Here is a 22,270-nt window from a genome sequence, read left to right as displayed (position 1 = left end):
GATCATAGTGATGTTTTGGGTCTCCTGGAATAAGTATCAGTTCAGAGCCTGTGTCCAGTAATCCCCCCTAAATCTGATGAGTCCCTTTTCCCCAGTGCACAGTCACACACTTTGGGAAGGGCTGGGAGAAAGATTAACAATATAAGCTTTTGGCTGCAGAGTACGGTCCTTCCTAAAGGTGACTCAGAGGCCCCTTTATGCAAGGGTTCTGTATCTGTAAACTGACTTAGTCTGGGAACTGACTGAGAAGCCATGACTAGAGCTCTGCTTGATGATTCTTCAGACTTCTGTCCACTAGACCTAGAACTTTTTCACTTCTACAGATCAAGTAAAGAAAAGTGAACTGCAAGCTAAGCATGGGGATAAAACAAGAACCAATCCGATTTCACACAGAAGAATCCCTGAAAGATTCAAATTGGCAGCACCAGATACCTATGAAAGTGGGAGTGAAAGAGGGGAGGATGACTGGCTTAAATAAGTTTTGCTTGAAAGTCTGCTTCAGAAGTAATTAGATCCCCGAATCCTTCCTGCCACTATGGTAGAACACTGAAGGTTTATTTCTTTGAAAGGTAAAACAGATGGCCTCTGGATTAGCAATAGAGAGATACAATTAAGGACTAGAAATTGGACTGGAAATAGGGGGGTTAAATGAATGCCCTGAATGCTGAGAACCAGAGCCCTCTCCTCCACTGAACCAGGTCTTCCCTCCATGCAGGAGACCACAAGAGTCTCCTCCCTGAGGACTCCAACCAGACCAAGAGGAAACAGCAAATGACACTGTCTTTGGGGGCTCCCCAACTCTATAGCTCAGCCAAACTGGGGGAGAATGAAGCTCAAAGTTGACAAGCCCCACAACAGGCTATGAACTTGCAATATACATTCTCATCCTCCTCCTAAATATAAGCAGAGAAGGACCATCAGCTATTGAAGGAAAGTATCTAATTAGAAGTGTACACAACAACAAAAAAAGCAAGTATTGAGGAAGAAGAAAAACTACCATTAAGAGAAGATATTACAACACCGAAACAAGAATAGGATGCCATTGAAAAGAATCAGAGAACAACAACAAAAATGAACTCTTGGTTATTAAACACAGGAGATGTACAGTTTAAAAAATAAGTATGTCTCCACATATAGACAAAAGAAAGAAGAGAAAAGAAAGAAACTAGAAAAGAAAAATTAGAAAACCAAACTAAGAAGTCCAGTGTCTGAAAACTTTCAGGAAGGGAGAACAGAGAAAATGGGGGAAGGGAGGTCAATAAAATTCAAGAAAACTCCGAGAACTGAGGAATATGGGCTTCCCAATTAAAAGGTCCTACCAAATATAGAGACCAATGGATAATAGTGACCTACGCCAAAGCAAAGGTAGGGGCAGGGGGAGGCAAAAGCAAACTGCAAAACAGAAACGAGGTCACATACAAAGATCCATAAAACAGAATGAAGTGTGACATTTTACAAATTTTTTTTATTATCATATGGTAAAATTGACTCTTTTCTTTTACTGTACAGTTCTACAAATGTTAACACATATAGATTTGTGAAACCACCACCACAAAGAGGGTTCAATACAGTTCCAACAACCAAAAAGCTCCCTGGAACTACTCACTGATATACAAACCTTCACCTCATGCATAACCCTTGACAACCAGTGGTCTGTTTTCCAGCACTATAGTTTTGCCTTTTCAAAAATGTCAAATAAAAGGAATCATGCAGTACATAACCCTTTGACACTGGCTTGTCTCACGTAGCATAACACCTTTCAGTTTCATTCAAATTGCTACGTGTATCATTCCTTTTGCCTGATGAGTACTATTTCATCATACTCCATTTATCCATTCATCCTTTGAAGGACATTTGAGTTTTTTTTCACGTTTCCACTATCATATAAAACTGCTATGAACATTTGTGTACAGGTTTTTAAATTTTTCATTTCACTAAGGTAGATACCCAGGAGTGGAACTGCTGGGTCACAAGGTTAAATGTATATATAACTTCATAAGAAAATGCCCAACAGTTACTCAGAGTGGGGTATCATTTGGCATTCTCACCACCAATTCACCACCAATTCATCAAGTTGCCAGCACTTGATGCTGTCACGATTTTCTGTTTTAGCAATTCTATCACTGTGTATACTGGTCTGTGATCATGGTTTCAATTTGCATTTGCCTAATGCCTAACAATGCTGAATATCTTCTCACATGTTTACTTGCCATCCTTATATCCTCTTTGGTGAAGTGTCTGTTCACGTCCTTTGCCCATTTTTAAATTGAGTTGGTTGAGCTTTGAGAGTTCTTATTACTGAGTTCTTTATATAATCTGGACACTAGTCCTTTGTCAAATACGTGGGCTGCAAATATTTTCTCCTAGTCTGTAGCTTGTCTCTTAATTCTCTTGACAGTGTTTTTGGCAGAGTAAAAGTTTTAATTTTGATAAAGCCCAATTTATTGATTTTTTTTGTTATAGATTGCGCTTTTGGCATCATTTCTAACCCCGGGTCACAATAACTTTTTCCTACGTTTTCTTCTACAGGTTTTATACCTTTATGTTCTACATTTGCATCTATGATCCATTTCAAGTTAATCTTTGTATCAGGAGTGAGGTCTTCGATCAAGGTTCATTTTTTTTACTGATGGATGACCAACTGCTACAAAACAGTTTCTTGAAAAGACCATCCTTTCCTCAATGAACTGATTTTGTACCTTTGTCAAAGATTGAATGCCTATATTCATGTGGTCTACTTCAGGACTCCCAATCCCTCTCCACTGATCTATCATCAATCCCACACTGTCTTGATTACTGAAGCTTGATACTAAAAGTGATTCCTCTACCTTTGTTCTTCTTTTGCAAATTTGTTTTAGCTATTCTAGTTCCTTGGCCCTTATATATAAATTACAGGATAGGCTGGTCTATATCTACAAAATATCCTGTTGGGATTTTGATTGGTTGCAATGAATCTCTAGATCACTTTGGAGGAAAAAAGTATCACTACTATGTTGAGTCTTTCAATCCACAAACAGCATATGTCTCTCCCTTTATTTAGGTCTTCTTGGATTTCTTTTAGCACCATTTTGTAGTTTTCAGTATACAGATCCTGTGTTTCACGATGAATTTATACTTAAGTATTTCATTTGGTGGAGGGGGCGAGCTATTATGAATGGTATTGTTTTTCAAATTTCTGTGATCAGTTGTTCATTGCTTGTATATAGGAATATAATTGCTTTCTGTATGACTTTATATTCTGTGACCTTCATAAGCTCAATTAGAAAATGAAATTTTAAGAAACAGTTCAATTTGCAATAGTGTCGCCAAAAACAAGGGAACAAATTTAACAAAAGACACATAATACTTACACACTCAGAACCACTGAGAGGAGTGTTTTCTAAAATCTAAACAATTAGAGAGAGAATCTTGAAAAATTTATACTACCTGATTTCAACACTTACAGAAATCAAGACCGTGTAGTACCAATATAAAGATCAACAAATAGGGGCCAGACTGAAGCTGGAATGGGGCCAGTGTGAGGCATCAGGTGAATAAATTTTCTTTTAAGGCCGAAAAGCGAGTTAACCTTACGCAAGGTAACCATGAATTACAGCAGCCACAGCAAGAACTTCTAACCCAGATAAGCTTTTCCATTTACAAGGTGCCCTAGAAAAAAAAGGGTTCTCGGCCAAGCACTCACTAAAAAAAGAAGAGGGCAAACTAATTTTCCACCTCTTCGTGAGCTTCTGGTGGCCAGGATAAGACCAGGTGGGACATCCCACTTGCTCCAGAGCCTACAGAATCCTGGGGGAAACTGGCAGAAGAAAGCAAAGGCTGTGTGGCTGACAGGGGCTTGGTGCTCCAGCCAGGTGTCAGGCCTGTGCCTCTGAGGTGGGAGAGACAAGTTCAGGACATTGGTCCACCAGAGACCTCCTGGCTCCATGTAGTATCAAACAGCAAAAGCTCTCCCAGAGATCTCCATCTCAACGCTAAGACCCAGATCCACTGAACAACCAGCAAGCTACGGTGTTGGACACCCTATGCCAAACAACTAGCAAGACAGGAACACAACCCCACCCATTAGCAGAGAGGCTGCCTAAAATCATAGTAAGATCACAGATGCTCCAAAACACACCAATGATGCGGTCCTGCCCACCAGAAAGACAAGATGCAGCCTCATCCACCAGAACACAGGCACTAGTCGTCTCCACCAGGAAGCCTACACACCCCACTGAACCAATCTTAGCCACACGGGGCAGATACCAAAAACACCAGGAACTACAAATCTACAGCCTGCGAAAAGGAGACCCCAAATACAGTAAGTTAATCAAAATGAGAAGACAGAGAAACACACAGCAGATGAATGAGCAAGGTAAAAACCCACCAGAGCAAACCAACGAAGAGGAAATAGGCAGTCTACCCAAGAAAGAATTCAGAATAATGATAGTAAAGATGATCCAAAATCTTGGAAATAGAATGGAGAAAATACAAGAAACGTTTAACAAGGACCTAGAAGAACTAAAGAGCAAACAAACAATGATGAACAACACAATAAATGAAATTAAAAATTCTCTAGAAGGAATCAATAGCAGAATAACTGAGGCAGAAGGACAGATAAGTGACCTGGAAGATAAAAGAGTGGAAATAACTACTGCAGAGCAGGACAAAGAAAAAATAATGAAAAGAATTGAGGATAGTCTCAGAGACCTCTGGGACAGCATGAAACTCACCAACATTCAAATTACAGGGGTCCTAGAAGAAGAAGAGAAAAAGAAAGGGACTGAGAAAATATTTGAAGATATTATAATTGAAATCTTCCCTAAGATGGGAAAGGAAATAGTCAATCAAGTCCAGGAAGCACAGAGAGTTCCATACAGGATAAACCCAAGGAGAAACACGCCAAGACACATATTAATCAAACTATCAAAAATTAAATACACAGAAAGAATATTAAAAGCAGCAAGGGAAAAACAACAAACAACATACAAGGGAATCCCCATAAGGTTAACGGCTGATCTTTCAGCAGAAACTCTGCAAGCCAGAAGCGACTGGCAGGACATATTTAAAGTGATGAAAGGGAAAAACCTACAACCAAGATTACTCTACCCAGCAAGGTTCTCATTCAGATTCCATGGAGAAATTAAAACCTTTACAGAAAAGGAAAAGCTAAGAGAATTCAGCACCACCAAACCAGCTTTACAACAAATGCTAAAGGAACTTCTCTAGGCAGGAAACACAAGAGAAGGAAAAGACCTACAATAACTAACCAAAAACAATTAAGAAAATGGTAATAGGAACATACATACCAAGAACTACCTTAAATGTAAATGGATTCAATGCTCCAACCAAAAGACATAGACTGGCTGAATGGATACAAAAACAAGACCTGTATATATGCTGTCTACAAGAGACCCACTTCAGACCTAGGGACACATACAGACTGAAAGTGAGGGGGTGGAAAAAGATATTCCATGCAAATAGAAATCAAAAGAAAACTGGAGTAACAATACTCGTATCAGAAAAAACAGACTTTAAAATAAAGACTATTACAAGAGACAAAGAAGGACATTACATAATGACCAAGGGATCAATCCAAGAAGAAGATATAACAATTGTAAATACTTATGTACCCAAGATAGGAGCACCTCAATATATAAGGCAAATGCTAACAGCCATAAAAGGGGAAATCAACAGTAACACAATCATAGTAGGGGACTTTAACACCCCACTTTCACCAATGGACAGATCATCCAAAATGAAAATAAATAAGGAAACACAAGCTTTAAATGATACATTAAACAAGATGGACTTAATGGATATTTATAGGACAATCCATCCAAAAACAACAGAATACACTTTCTTCTCAAGTGCTCATGGAACATTCTCCAGGATAGATCATATCTTGGGTCAGAAATCAAGCCCTGGTAAATTTAAGAAAACTGAAATCCTATCAAGTATCTTTTCTGACCACAACTCTATGAGACTAGATATCAATTACAGGAAAAAATCTGTAAAAAAATACAAACACATGGAGGCTAAACAATACACTGCTAAATAACCAAGAGATCACTGAAGAAAGCAAAGAGGAAATCAAAAAATACCTAGAGACCAATGATGATGAAAACACGATGATCCAAAACCTATGGGATGCAGCAAAAGCAGTTCTAAGAGGGACGTTTATAGCAATAAAATCCTACCTCAAGAAACAACAAACATCTCAAATAAACAATCTAACTTTACACCTAAAAGAACTAGAAAAAGAAGAACAAACAAAACCCAAAGTTAGTAGAAGGAAAGAAATCATAAAGATCAGAACAGAAATAAATGAATCAGAAACAAAGAAAACAATAGCAAAGCTCAAAAAAAGTAAAAGCTGGTTCTTTGAGAAGATAAACAAAATTGATAAACCATTAGCCACACTCATCAAGAAAAAGAGGGAGAGGACTCAAATCAATAAAATTAGAAATGAAAAAGGAGAAGTTACAACAGACACCACAGAAATACAAAGCATCCTACGAGACTACTGCAAGGAACTCTATGCCAATAAAATGGACAACCTGGAAGAAATGGACAAATTCTTAGAAAAGCACAACCTTCGGAGACTAAACCAGGAAGAAATAGAAAATATAAACAGAGCAATCACAAGCACTGAAGTTGAAACTGTGATTAAAAATCTTCCAGCAAACAAAAGCCAAGGACCAGATGGCTTCACAGGCGAATTCTATCAAACATCTAGAGAAGTGCTAACACCTATCCTTCTCAAACTCTTCCAAAGTATAGCAGAGGGAGGAACACTCTCAAACTCACTCTACGAGGCCACCATCACCCTGATACCAAAACAAGACAAAGATGTCACAATGAAAGAAAACTACAGGCCAATATCACTGAGGAACATAGATGCAAAAATCCTCAACAAAATACAAGCAAACAGAATTCAACAGCACGTTAAAAGGATCATACACCATGATCAAGTGGGGTTTATCCCAGGAATGCAAGGATTCTTCAATATACACAAATCAATCAATGTGATACACCATATTAACAAACTGAAGGATCAAAACCATATGATAATCTGAAGAGACGCCGGAAAAACTTCTGACAAAATTCAACACCCATTTATGATAAAAACCCTCCAGAAAGTAGGCATAGAGGGAACTTACCTCAACATAATAAAGGCCATATATGACAAACCCACAGCCAACATCATTCTCAATGGTGAAAAACTGAAACCATTTCCTCTAAGATCAGGAACAAGACAAGGTTGCCCACTGTCACCACTATTATTCAACGCAGTTTTGGAAGTTTTAGCTACAGCAATCAGAGAAGAAAAAGAAATAAAAGGAATCCAAATCGGAAAAGAAGAAGTAAAACTGTCACTATTTGCAGATGGCATGACACTTATACATAAAGTATCCTAAAGATGCTACTAGAAAACTACTAGAGCTAATCAATGAATCTGTTAAAGTCACAGGATACAAAATTAATACACAGAAATTCTCTTGCATTCCTATACACTAATGGTGAAAAATCTGAAAGAGAAATTAAGGAAACACTCCCATTTACCAGTGCAAAAAAAAGAATAAAATATCTAGGAATAAACCTACCTAAGGAAACAAAAGACCTGTATGCAGAAAACCATAAGACACTGATGAAAAGACATTAAAGACGATACAAACAGATGGAGAGATATACCATGTTCTTGGATTGGAAGAATCAACATTGTGAAAATGAGTATACTACCCAAATCAATCTACAGATTCAATGCAGTCCCTATCAAACTACCACTGGCATTTTTCACAGAACTAGAACAAAAAATTTCACAATTTGTATGGAAACACAAAAGACCCCGAATAGCCAAAGCAGTCTTGAGAAAGAAAAACGGAGCTGGAGGAATCAGGCTCCTGGACTTCAGACTATAGTACAAAGCTACAGTAATCAAGACAGTATGGTACTGGCACAAAAACAGAAATATAGATCAATGGAACAGGATAGAAAGCCCAGAGGTAAACCCACGCACATATGGTCACCTTATCTTTGATAAAGGAGGCAGGAATATACAATGGAGAAAAGATAGCCTCTTCAATACGTGGTGCTGGGAAAGCTGAACAGCTACATGTAGAAGAATGAAATTAGAACGCTTCCTAACACCATACACAAAAATAAACTCAAAATGGATTAAAGACCTAAATGTAAGGCCAGAAACTATAAAACTCTTTGAGGAAAACACAGGCAGAACACTCTATAACATAAATCACAGCAAGGTCCTTTTTGACCCACCTCCTAGAGGAATGGAAATAAAAACAGAAATAAACAAATGGGACCTAATGAAACTTAAAAGCTTTTATACAGCAAAAGAAACTACAAACAAGACGAAAAGACAACCCTCAGAATGGGAGAAAATATTTGCAAATGAAGCAACTGACAAAGGATTAATCTCCAAAATTTACAAGCAGCTCATGCAGTTCAACATCAAAAAAGCAAACAACCCAATCCAAAAATGGGCAGAAGACCTAAATAGACATTCCTCCAAGGAAGATATACAGATTGCCAACAAACACATGAAGGATGCTCAACATCACTAATCATTAGAGAAACGCAAATCAAAACTACAATGAGGGGCTTCCCTGGTGGCACAGTGGTTGAGAGTCCGCCTGCCAATGCAGGGAACGCGGGTTCGTGCCCCGGTCCAGGAAGATCCCACATGCCGTGGAGCGGCTGGGCCCGTGAGCCACGGCCACTGAGCCTGCGTGTCCGGAGCCTGTTGCTCCACAACAGGAGAGGCCACAGCAGTGAGAGGCCCGCGTACCGCAAAACCAAACAAACAAACAAACAAAAAAAAACTACAATGAGGTATCACCTCACACCAGTTAGAATGGCCATCATCAAAAAATCTACAAACAATAAATGCTGGAGAGAGTGTGGAGAAAAGGGAACCCTCTCGCACTGTTGGTGGGAATGTAAATTGATACAACCACTATGGAGAACAGTATGGAGGTTCCTTATAAAACTAAAAATAGAACTACCATACGACCCAGCAATTCCACTACTGGGCATATACCCTGAGAAAACCATAATTCAGAAAGAGTCATGTACCACAATGTTCATTGCAATTCTATTTACAGTAGTCAGGACATGGAAGCAACCTAAGTGTCCAGCAATAGATGAATGCATAAAGATGTGGCACATGTATACAATGGAATAGTACTCAGCCATAAAAAGCAACCAAACTGAGTTAGTTGTAGTGAAGCGCATGGACGTAGAGACTGTCATGCAGAGTGAAGTAAGTCAGAAATGAAAAATAAATACCGTATGCTAACACATATATATAAAATCTAAAAAAAATGATTCTGAAGAACGTAGGGGCAGGACAGCAATAAAGACTCAGACTTAGAGAATGGACTTGAGGATGTGGGGAGGGGGAAGGGTGAGCTGGGATGAAGTGAGAGAGTGGCATGGACTTACATATACTACCAAATGTAAAATAGATAGCTAGTGGGAAGCAGCCGCATAGCACAGGGAGATCAGCTCGGTGCTTTGTGAGCACCTAGAGGGGTGGGATAGGGAGGGTGGGAGGGAGGTGCAAGAGGGAGGGGATATGGGGATATATATATATATATATATAGCTGATTCACTGTGTTGACACACCATTGTAAAGCAATTATACTCCAATAAAGATGTTAAAAAAAAGATCAACAAATAGGTTAATAGAGTGGAATAAGAACCCATAAATAAATCACACTTATATAGTCATTAGATTTTTGACAAAGGCACCAGAGTAATCCAAGGAGGAAAAGAAACTCTGTTCTTCAAATGGTTCTAGATTAATGATACTGGTATGGAAAAAAATGAACTTTGACCCTAATCTCACAGCATACAAAAAACTTAATTCAAAATGTATCATAGATATTGGTGCAGCCACTATGGAAAACACTATGGAAATTCATTTAAAAAATTAAAAATAGGGCTTCCCTGGTGGCACAGTGGTTGAGAGCCCGCCTGCCAGTGCAGGGGACACGGGTTCGAGCCCTGGTTCGGGAAGATCCCACATGCTGCAGAGCAGCTAAGCCCGTGCGCCACAACTACTGAGCCTGTGCTCTAGAGCCCATGCCCCACAACAAGAGAAGCCACTGCAATGAGAAGCCCGTGGGTACTGCAACAAAGAGTAGCCTCTACTCGCCGAGACTAGAGAAAGTCCGCACACAGCAACGAAGATCCAATGCAGCCAAAAATAAATAAATAAAATAATAAATTTATTTTTTAAAAAAAGAGTTCCTCTTTAAGACTCATTATAATAAATTTGTCAAAAATCAAAGACAAAGAGAAAAATCTTAAAAGCAGTAAGAGAAAAGAAGCTTGTAACTTAAAAGGGACCTATCATAAGGCTATCAGTGGCTTTCTCAGCAGGCACCCTTTGAGAGAGTGGGATGATAATCCAAAGTGCTAAAAGAAAAAGAAAAAAACTGCCAATCAAGAATATGCTATTCAGCCAAGTTATCCTTCAGAAATGAAGGAGAGAGAAAGACTTTCCCAGGCAAACAGAAGCTGAGGGAGCTCATCACCACTAGACCTGCCTTACAAGAAATGTAGAAAGGAGTTCTTCAAGCTAAATGAAAGGACACTAATTAGTAACATGAAAACATACAATATACTGGGGTAAAGTTAAGTATATAGTCAAATTCAGAATACTCTAATACTGAACATGGTAGTGTGTTAACCACTTAAATCTAGTATAAAGGTTAAAGGAAAAGAATATTAAAAATAACTATAGCTACAATAACTTGTTAATGAATACAAAATATGAAAAGAAGTAAATGATGACATCAAAAACAAAAAGGGGGAAGTAAAAGGGTAGAGTTTTTATACACAGTCCAAGTTAAGTTGTTATCAGCCTATAATAGACTGTTATATCTACAAGATATTTTATGTAAGCCTCATGATAACAACAAAGCAAATACAAAAACCTAGAGTAGATTCACAAAAGATAAAGAGAAGACAATCAAAGCATACCTTTATGGAGAATCACCAATTCACAAAGGCAGGCAGTAAGAGAGGAAGAAAAGAACAAGAGCTACAAAATAGCCAGAAAATAGTAACATGGTATTCGTAAATCCTTACGTATCAATATTCACTTTAAATGTAAGTGAATTAAATTCTCCAGTCCAAAGGCATAGAGCAGCTGGATGGATTTAAAAAACAAGACTGAACTATATGCTGCCTACAGGAGACTCACTTCAGTTTTACAGTCACACATAAGAAAGAATTAAGGGATGAAAAAGATATTCCATGCAAGTAGATACCAAAAGAGAACAGGGTAGCTATTCTTTTACCAGACAAAATAGACTTTTGGCCAAAAACTATAACAAGAGACAAAGAATGTCATTATGTAATGTTAAAGGGATTAATTCATAAAGAAAATATAACAATCGTAAATATACATGCAGGCAACATCGGAGCACCTAAATATATTAAGCAAATACTAAAAGATCTGAAGGAAGAAATAGACAACAATACAATAGTAGGGGACTTCAATACCTTACTTTCAACAGTGGGTATATCATCCAGACAGAAAATCAACAAGGAAATGTTGGACTTGAACTATACTTTATACCAAATGGAGCTAACAGACATATACAGAACATTCCAGCCAACAGAAGCGGAATACATATTCTTCTCAAGCGCACATGAAATACTCTCGAGGATATATCATATGATAGGTTACAAGATAAGTCTTAGCAGACTTAAGAATATCAAAATCGTACCAAGTACCTTTTGCAACTGCAAAGTTATTAAACTAGAAATCAGTAACAGGAAGAAAACTAGAAAATTCAGAAATATGTGGAAATTAAACAAAACACTCCTGAACAACCAATGAGTCAAAGAAGTCAAAAGGGGAATCAAAGAAATATCTTGAAACAAATAAAAACGGAAACACAACATTCTAAAACAAATGGCCAACAGCTACATGAAAATGTGCTCAACATCACTAATCATCAGGGAAATGCAAGTCAAAACCACAATGAGATATCACCTCACACTTGTTAGAATAGCTATCATCAAAAAGATAAGAGATAAGTGTTGGCAAGGATGCAGAGAAAAGGGAATGCTTGTGCAATGTTGGTCGGAATGTAAATTGATCCAGCAACTACAGAAAATAGTATGCACGTTTCTCAAAATTAAAAAAAAAAGAACCATCATATAATCTACCAATCCCACTTCTGGGTATCCAAAGGAAATGAAATCAGGACCTCAAAGGGATATGTGCACTCCCATGTTCACTGCAGCATTATGCATTGATACAATAGCTAAGATATGGAAACAACTTAAGTTTCCATCTACAGACGAATGGATAAAGAAGATGTACATACATACAATAGGGTATTATTCAGCTGTAAGAAAGAAGGAAATTCTGCCATTTGTGACATGGATGGACCTTGTGGGCACTATGCTAAGTGAAATAAGTCACACAGAGAAAGGCAAATACCATGTGATATCACTTATATGTGCAATCTAAAAAAGGCCAAATTCATAGAAACAGAGTAGAATGGTGGTTGCCAGAGACTGAGGGGAGGGTCGTGCAGGAAATGGGGAGATGTTGGGCGAGGGTACATACTTCCAATCATAAGATGAATAAGTTCTGGGGATCTAATGTATAGCATGGTGACTACAGTTAACAATACTGTATTACATACTTAAAAATTGCTAAGAAAGTAAATCTTAAATGTTCTCACCACATAAAAGAAATGATAATTATGTGAGTGATAAAACAGAATGAAATTTTGCCATTTGCAGCAACATGGATGGACTTGGGGCATTATGCTAAGTGAAATAAGTCAGACAGAGAAAAACAAATACTGTATGATCTCACCTATATGTGGAATCTAAAAAAAAGTCAACAAACTTGTGAATATAACAAAAAGGAAGCAGACTCACAGATATAAAGAACAAACTAATGGTTACCAGTGGGGAGAGAAAAGGGGAAAGGGGCATTATAGGGGTAGGAGATTAAGAGGTACAAATTAATAGGTATAAAATAAGCTACAAGGATATACTGTATAACACAGGGAATATAGCCAATATTTTATAATGACTATAAATGGAGTATAACCTTTAAAAATCATGAATGACTATATTGTACACCTATAACTTACATAACATTGTACAGCAACTATAGCAACAATACTTCAATAAAAATAAATACTAATAATGAGGGTGAGAGGGAATTTTTAGAGGTGATGGGCAGTTTTATGGCATAAACTGTGAAAGACTCATGGATTTATAATTATCTCCAAACTCATCATGTTGCATACATTAAATATGTACAGCTTTATTGAGGTATGTACAATCTTATCTCAATAAAGTAGTTTAAAAAAAAAACAAATGTTATCATAGATCTAAATGTAAAAGTTATAACAATAAAGACTTTAGAAGAAAACATAGGAGAATATCTTCATAATTCAGATGTAGGCAAAGTTTCCCTATATAGGAAGAAAGTTAATAAACCGTAAGAGGAAAAAATGATAAATCAGACTTTATCAAAATTAAAAAGTTCTGTTCATGAAAAGATTCAGTTAAAAAAATTAATAGGCAAAACAAAGACTAGAAGAAAACATTCATAAAATATATACCTTGACAAAGGACTGGTAACCAAGATATATAAAAAGCATCTACCTACAACTCCAAAAAAACGGCTGAAAATGATTTTTAAATGGCCAAATATTTGGAAAAGACGCTTCATAGGGGCTTCCCTGGTGGCGCAGTGGTTGAGAGACCGCCTGCCGATGCAGGGGACACGGGTTCGTGTCCCGGTCCGGGAAGATCCCACATGCCGCGGAGCGGCTGGGCCCGTGAGCCACGGCCACTGAGCCTGCGCGTCCAGAGCCTGTGCTATCCGCAACGGGAGAGGCCACAGCAGTGAGAGGCCCGCGTACCGCAAAAAAAAAAAAAAAAAAAAAGATGCTTCATAAAATAAAATATATGAAAAGTAAATAATCACATAGAAAAGTGCTAAGGAAATGTAAAATAAAAACTATCTCACCACAGGACTTGCTAAAAATTAAAACAATAACACCAAGTGTTGGCGAGGATGAGGAACAACCAGAATTCTCACACAGTAGTGGTGGGAGTACTAAACGCTACAACCACTTTGGGAAAAGCTCTAGCAGTTTCTATTAAAACTAATTACACACAATCACCATATTACCTACTAATCCTAATCCTAGAAATTTACCCAAGAGAAATGAGAACATATTCCCACACAAAGACTTATCCAAGAATGTAGTTTTATTCAAAATAGCAAAAACTAGAATCATCTCAGGTGTCCACTAACAGGAAAATTGATAACCAAATTGCAGCATATTCACTCGATAGAACACCACTCAGCAATAAAAAGGAACAGATTACTGAGACATACAACAATGAAAATGAATCTCAAAAACATAATACTAAGTGAAAGAAGCTTTCCATAAAAGTACATGTCAGGGGACACCATTTACATAAAGTTACAGAATAGGCAACAGTATGGCCTAAGAAGTTTAGAATAGTGGTTACCTCTATGTGAGTGGGGCAGAAATTAACTGGGAAGGAGCATGAGGGAGCTTTCCGGGGAGATGGTAATGTGCTATATCTCTGATAGGGGGTTGAGATGCATAAGTAGATGCATTTGTTTAAAAGTCAGCAAGTGTACACTTAAGATTTGTACACTCATTGTATGTAAAATTTACAACATGAGAAAAACTTGTAAAAATATTGAACTCTAGTTAATGATATGCATGTTAAAATATTTAGGGGATGCATACAGATGTCTGCAATTTACTTGAAAACATGTTAAAAATAAGATGGACTGAAGGACAGGTAAGAGGGATAGAAAAACGTGATAAAACAAGTATAACGAGATGTGAATGGTAGAACTGAAGTGGTGGCTATGAAAATATTCACTGTATGATTCTTTCAACTTTCTTGTATGCTTGAAAATGTTCATAATAAAATATTAGGGGGAGCTCCCTGGTGGTCTAGTGGTTAGGATTCCGGGCTTTGACTGTCATGGCCTGGGTTCAATCCCTGATCTGGGAACTGAGACCCCACAAGCCACATGGCGCAGCCAAAAAAAAAAAAAATTAGGGCGAAGCAGGGTAGTAACGAAAGAGAAAATAAAAAAGGAAGGGACAGCAGAGATTGCTAAAGAGGAATCACCAGTGAAGTAGAAGGACAACAAGGAAAGTATGATATCCCAAAAACCAGTGAGAAAGGACATTTCAGAGGAAAGAATGGTCAACGGCCAATGGCATAGATTTTTCTGAAAATCCAAATAATGTTAAAACAGGCCCACTGAATTTGGCTGTAAGAGGGGTGTAAGCGGAGGAGAATGAAAGCCACAACGAAGCGGAGGGAGAGAAAACTGCTGGTGAGGAATAAGAGACAATAAATGAAAACAACTCTTAAGAAACTTGGCTGTGAAAAGGAGACCAGAGAGACGGGGCAGCAGCTGAAGGAGGATGTGGCGGCACTACACTGGACAACACCAGAGCATGTTTATGTGTGGGTGGCAATGATCCAGCATAGAATCAGGGGGTGTCGTGGGTGCCCCGAAAATTTATGTTTAACTCCCAACCCCCCGTACCTGTAAATGTGACCTTCTATGGAAATAGGGTCTTTGTGGATATAATCTAGTTAGAAATGAGACTGGGCTAGATTAAGGTGAGCCCTAACCCAATGACTGGTATCCTTATAAAAAGAGGGCACAATAAAAAGAGGAATTCCGACACAGACACAGAGAGACACAGAGAAAACGCCATGTGACAGCAGAGGCAGAAACTGGAGTGATGCATCTACCAGCCAAGGACTGCCAGCCACCACCAGAAACCAGAAGAAGAAAGGAAGAATTCCCCCCCAGAGCCTTCAGAGATAGCATAGCTCTGCTGACACGGTGATTCAGACTTCTAGCCTCCAGAGCTGGGAGAGAATAAGTTGCTACTATTTTAAGCCACCAAGTTTGTAGCGCTTTGTTAGGACAGCCCTGGGAAACTAATACAGGGGAGATTAATGGTGAAGAGAAACAGGCGATGAGGATGGGGTAATGTCCTTGAGAAGCTGATATGGAACCATTTCCAAGACACCAGGGCAGGAGTTAGCCTTCAAGAGGATCAGGGCCACCCTCTTACACTGAAATAAGTATAGCATCATTCATGGAGGATCTAAACAAATGAGGGGTTTACCCAGAAGGCTTGGACAATAAAGAATGCTTCAAAGAGCCTTTGTAATAGCTTCTCTGTCTTTTTAACTAGCACACAATATGCAGCCTGCATATTAAAGGTACGAGTCTTCCTCTAAGCATCCAAGAACCAACCTATGAAACTTAAATACAGCAACTCTGCCTTCCAAAAGGAGCCTGAGAACGAAGAGCAAGTCTTACCAACAGGAATGGAACCAGATGCTCAACCAATGTTTGTCAAAACACAACACAACAGACAGACACAAAGCTGGTAATCCAAATTCAGGAAGCTCCTTACCTTGAGCTGCTGCTGGAGTTCACTGTTCAACCGGGCCAGCACTGCATTTGCCTCTTTATTTTTGCGGATAGCAGTTTGAATAGCCTTCTTCTGTTTGGAAGACTGTCTACAAAAAAGTACAAACAGTTCACTGAAATAGGACTTAGAGGTCTGGATCCTTGTGGGTCAGAACTCTCAGATTCACAGTAAGTGCTAAACTAACAAGGCGTTAATGTCACAGGGCTCCAAAAATAAAATCAGATATTCACACAGGCAGGCAGGCAGGCACACACACACCAAAGGAAACAAATTTGTTGGGATGAATTATTTACACCTGAAATAATGTCCATTTTCTAACTTGAAGAAAAGCTGTGAATTGGGCCTTTTCAAACACTCTTCGTTCCATTTATCCAAAGACATTTTAATAACTATTTCTTCCCGACAAACGACATTAACTGAAATGCCCTTTTTGTGCAATTATTAATGGTGTTTAAAAGAACTGCAAGTGGCCCCGTGGACAAGTGTGAAGGAAAAGAATAGAAGAATATTCCCTTTAGCAAAAACTCCTACATTAACTTAGCCAGTCTACATACCTCTCTTTTATTTCTTTATTATTTGGCATGAATGCCTGAGTGTGTCTGTGTGTGAGTGCGTGTGTGCGTGTGCATACACCAACATACATTCTGTGGCACTTGAGAAAAACACAAAAGTGTTTTGATACTAGTCTTCCCAAATTAAGTCAAGAGTAAATTCACAGAACAGGTATAACTAAGGGGACCACACATCCCACCCAGCCCATTACCGTCTCTGCTTACACTGCCTGTCTGGCCCTAATTTTTCTCAGCACCCTCTTTCCCCCTCAAAACTGTCAATGTGGTTGTAGAACCTATATCCTTATATCCCACAGCAAGAAATACTGAATCCTCAGAGCAAAAGGGCAATCTAAGTTCCCCTAGAAAAACAAACGTATTTGTAATCACTGGGAGAAGGGTTGTAGGCCAGAGCGACTGAACTAGAATGCATTGTGACCACTAGAGAGATCTGGTGACTGTTCACTACGAATACACACTATGCTAGCCACTCTGCTCACCTGTAGAAGGCATGCTCCCTCCCCAACAAGTTGAAAGATTAATATTTTTTTAACCCATAAATAGGCAGGGAAGAGGCTTCAAAATCTATTTTTTACAAGATATAGATTGCATTTCTGGTTTCAGGATAAGACGGAGTAGGCACACTTCTCTCTATTCCTTCCACTAAATACAGTTAAAACCCTGGACATAATATACAGAATAATATAAGATGACTCTGCAAAGTGAAGTGAAGTGGAGTGAAGAAGGCAAACCAGCTAGGGAACTCAGTACCCAGGGAAAGAATAGCCATGAATTCCCTGGGTTTTCTTTTTTCACTTCATGCATCCCATCAATGCCAATGAGAGCAGATAATATAAAGCCTCCCCAAAATTCTGCTCTCTCTAGCCAAAGGACTTGGAAAGGGGCAACCTAACAAGACAGAAAATTAGACACAATATCCCTCCTGAATATAGATGTAAAATCTTTTTTTTTGGGGGTTTTTTTTTTTTTTTTTTTTTTTTTGCAGTACGCGGGCCTCTCACTGTCATGGCCTCTCCCGCTGCGGAGCACAGGCCCCGGACGTGCAGGCCCAGCGGCCATGGCCCACGGGCCCAGCCGCTCCGCGGCACGTGGGATCCTCCCAGACCGGGGCACGAACCCGTGTCCCCTGCATCGGCAGGTGGACTCTCAACCACTGCGCCACCAGTGAAGCCCTAAAATCTTTAATAAAATATTAGCAAATAGAATTCAGCAATATAAAAAAATTATATATATCATGACCAAGAGGAGTTGATTCCAGGGATGCAAGACTGATTCAATATTCAAAAAACAATCAATATAATTCACCATCTTAACAGGTGAAAGAAAAAACCAAATGATCATATCAACTAATGTAGAAAAAGCACCTGATAAAACGCAACACCAATTTATAATAAAAACTCTCAGAAAGCTATTAATAGAGGTGAACTTCCTCAACTTGATAAAGAACCTCTACCAAAACAACTATAGCTAAACATCATACTTAATGAAAAACTGAATGGTTCCCCCAAAGCTTAGGAACAAGGCAAAAATTTCTACTCTCATCACTATTTTCCACATAGTGCTGGAAGTCCTAGCCAGCCCAGTTATACAAGAAAAGGAAACAAAAGGTACAAATATTGAAAAGAAAGAAACAAAACTGCCCCTATCTGCAGATGACACAACGGTCCACGTAGAAAATTTCAAGGAATCTATAAAAAACTCCTAGAACTAACAAGTGATTTCAGTAAGGACAGAAGTGAATTTGCAAGATAGATTAATCTACAAAAATCAATAGTATTTTGATATACTAACAATGAACACCTGAAAATCAAAAATACAACTTCATTTATAAAGACTCAAGCTGATTTTCTTAGATATATCACAACATATATGTAATTTACATGCTGAGAACTATACAACACTGATGAAAAAAATAAAAGAGTATCTACATAAATAGAGAAATGTTCACAGATTGGAAAACTCAACATAGTAAAAGATGTCAACTCTCCCCAGATTGACATAAAGGTTTAACATAACTCCTATAGAAATCCCAGTAGGATTTTTGTAGCTCAAGACAAAATTATTCTAAAATCAAATGGAAAGTCAAAGGAATCAGAATAGCTAAACAATTTTGAAAAATAATTATAAGTGGGAAAAACAGAAGACATATAGCTATAGTTATCAAGTGGTGAAGTAATGAAGATACTAATCTTCATTACTATCTTGTGTGGTACTGGCAGAGGGAAAGACACATAGATCAATGGAACGGAATAAAGAACCCAGAAATAGACTCACACTAGTACAACCAATTTATTTTTGACAGACGTGCAAAAGCAAGTCAATGGAGAAAGAACAGCCTTTTCAACAAAAGTGCTGAAGCAATTCAATATCCATAGGCCAAAAAATGAACCTTGACCCAAATCTCACACCTTATATAAAAATTAACACAAAATGGATCACCAACTTAAATGTAAAGTGTAAAATTATAAAACTTTTAGAAGAACACGTAAGAGAAAAAATCTTCAGGACCTAGAGCTTAGTGAAGAGATTTTAGAGGTGACAAGTAAAGCACAATCCATAAAAGGAAAAGAAATAAGTAAGGTGGACTTCCTTAAAATTTTTAAACTTTTGCTCTGCAAAAGACTCTTTTAAGAGGATGAAAAAACAAGCCACAGACTGAGAGAAAACATTGCAAACCACATTGATTTGTATTTAGAATATATAAAGAACTCTCAAAACTCAACATTAAAAAACAATTCAATTAGAAAATGGGCAAAGGAGGGCTTCCCTGGTGGCACAGTGGTTGAGAGTCCGCCTGCCGATGCAGGGGACACGGGTTCATGCCCCGGTCTGGGAAGATCCCACAAGCCGCGGAGCGGCTGGGCCCGTGAGCCATGGCTGCTGAGCCTGTGCGTCCAGAGCCTGTGCTCTGCAATGGGAGAGGCCACAACAGTGAGAGGCCTGTGTACCACAAAAAAAAAAAAAAAAAAAAAAGAAAATGGGCAAAGGAGATGAAGAGACATGTCACCAAACAGGACACATGATGGCAAATACACACATGAAAAGATGTTCTAGCCATTAGGGAAATGCAAATTAATACCACAGTGGGATACCACTACACACGTATTAGAACAGCTAAATTTAAAAAACAGTGACAATACCAAATGCTGGTGAGGATGTGGAGACACTGAACCTCATACAGTGCTGGCTGGTGGGAAGATAAAATGGTTACAGCCATTTTGGAAAACAACTTGGCAGTTTCTTTAAAAACTAAATATACACTTAGCACACAACCCAGCAATCACACTCCTGGACATTTAGCCCAGAGAAATGAAAACTTATGTATACACAAGAACCCGTACACAGATGCTCATAGCAGCTTTATCTGTAATACTCGACAACTAGACACAAACAAAATGTCTCTCCATAGGTGAATGGCTAAACAAACTGTGGTACACCCATAGCACAGAATACTGCTTAGCAGTATTGATTTATACAACAACTTGGACAGATATCAAGGGCATTATGCCGAGTGAAAACAAGCCAAACTCAGAAGGTCACATGCTGTGTGATTCTATGAATATAACATTCAGAAAATGACAAAGTTATAGAGATGGGAAATTGATCAATGGTTACCACGGGTAAGGAGTAAAGAAGAAGATGGGGTAAGGGTGACTCCTGTACCTTGATTACAGTGGTGGTTACAAGACACACACATGTGATAAAATGGCAAAGAACTACACATATACACTATCCCAACGTCAATTTCCTAGTTTTGATATTATATTATAGTTAGATTAAATGCAATCATTGAGAGAAACTAGGTGAAAGATACACAGGACTTCTTTGTACTATTTTTGAATTTCCTATGAATCTATAATTATTACAAAACAAAAAGCATTGGTTTTTTTATAAATTTATTTATTTATATTTTATTTTTGGCTGCGTTGGGTCTTCACTGCTGCACGTGGGGTTTCTCTAGTTGCGGCGAGCGGGGGCTACTCTTTGTTGTGGCGTGCGGGCTTCTCATTGCGGTGGCTTCCCTTGTTGCAGAGCATGGGCTCTAGGAGTGCGGGCTTCAGTAGTTGTGGCACGTGGGCTCAGCAGTTGTGGCTCGCGGGCTCTAGAGTGCAGGCTCAGTAGTTGCGGCACACGGGCTTAGTTGCTCTGAGGCATGTGGGATCTTCCCAGACCAGGTCTCGAACCTGTATCCCCTGCATTGGCAGGCGGATTCTTAACCACTGCACCACCAGGGAAGTCCAAAAGTTTTATGAAAATACATGTTGATCAGAACTGGATGCCCCTACTTAAACAAATACCATGCTAAGTGTGCCAGCTTATAACAGTTTCCCCTCCTCTGGGAACTGTCTCCATCCCCTTCCCCCTCCCTCCACAGGGATGGGCCCCAGGCAGACAGTCCTATTTGTCTTAAGAAACGCTCAGCTCTGTTTTCACACTTGAACGGATGCTGGCCTGTGGTAAGCTGACCAGATTCTCTCTCCCAGGGATGTATGGGTCCTGGTTAAGAGTTTGGTTTAGCCTGGGCCCTGCACAGTGAGAATGTAACATCTGGAGCTGAAGGTGGTTGAGAAGTCTTCACAGATAAAAATGACAGAAAACAGAGAAGAATCAGGAGGAGAGCCAACAGGTATACAGTCCTCTCTCCCAATCCATCCCTGCCCCTGGTTTCCATGAGTCACCCCTGTACTCTTATAATAATGAACAGGGTTTTGCTAGCTCAAGTTGCTCTTTATGTTTTACAACCAAATGAGCCCTAAGTAACGCAAAGACAGGATCCGGCCCCAAAAACCTAAGGGTTCAGTAAAGGTGTCTAACTTGCCTCACCTCTTAAGACTTGCTTCTAGAGTTTGTCTCTCCAGGTTCTCCTAACTTCGTTACTCACTGTTCCAAGGTGGGCTCTAAGTGGCCTGGTTTCCAAGGAGGACGATGAGGGAATAACAGCAAAAAGGTGTCTATTTTGCCTGCTGCTGTTGTACGTCAGGCGATCTCTCGGTTTCGAACTGCGTACTGTGAGGCTCATCCACTGAAGGTTCTGTGGCAGACTGTCCTCCAATCCTATTCTCACGCCTTCCTGTTTTCAGTAGCATCTCCTCAGGTTGAGCTAGGCACATGGCCATGCAACTAGAAACTAGTGGCATTTCCATGTCTCCCTGGCAAGTAGATGAGGTCACATGACTAAGTCTGGGTGAAATG

At 39.0% G+C, this 22,270-nt stretch overlaps 1 protein-coding gene across 2 annotated transcripts in view; it reads right to left on the bottom strand.

Moving 5' to 3' along the window:
* Window positions 1-22,270, bottom strand: part of REPS2 (RALBP1 associated Eps domain containing 2) — a 228,296-nt gene that overhangs the window by 2,611 nt on the left and 203,415 nt on the right. For both annotated transcript variants that reach the window (XM_065900931.1, XM_065900932.1), the window contains exon 17: window positions 16,488-16,593. In XM_065900931.1, the coding sequence (XP_065757003.1) occupies window positions 16,488-16,593 (106 nt within the window). The remainder of the gene's footprint in view (window positions 1-16,487; window positions 16,594-22,270) is intronic.

Source organism: Phocoena phocoena, chromosome X (genome assembly GCF_963924675.1).
Source record: "Phocoena phocoena chromosome X, mPhoPho1.1, whole genome shotgun sequence".
Classification (NCBI taxonomy): Eukaryota; Metazoa; Chordata; class Mammalia; order Artiodactyla; family Phocoenidae; genus Phocoena; species Phocoena phocoena.
The sequence above is the reverse complement of the archived record's forward strand: the minus strand, read 5'-3'. Positions and strand labels throughout refer to the sequence as shown.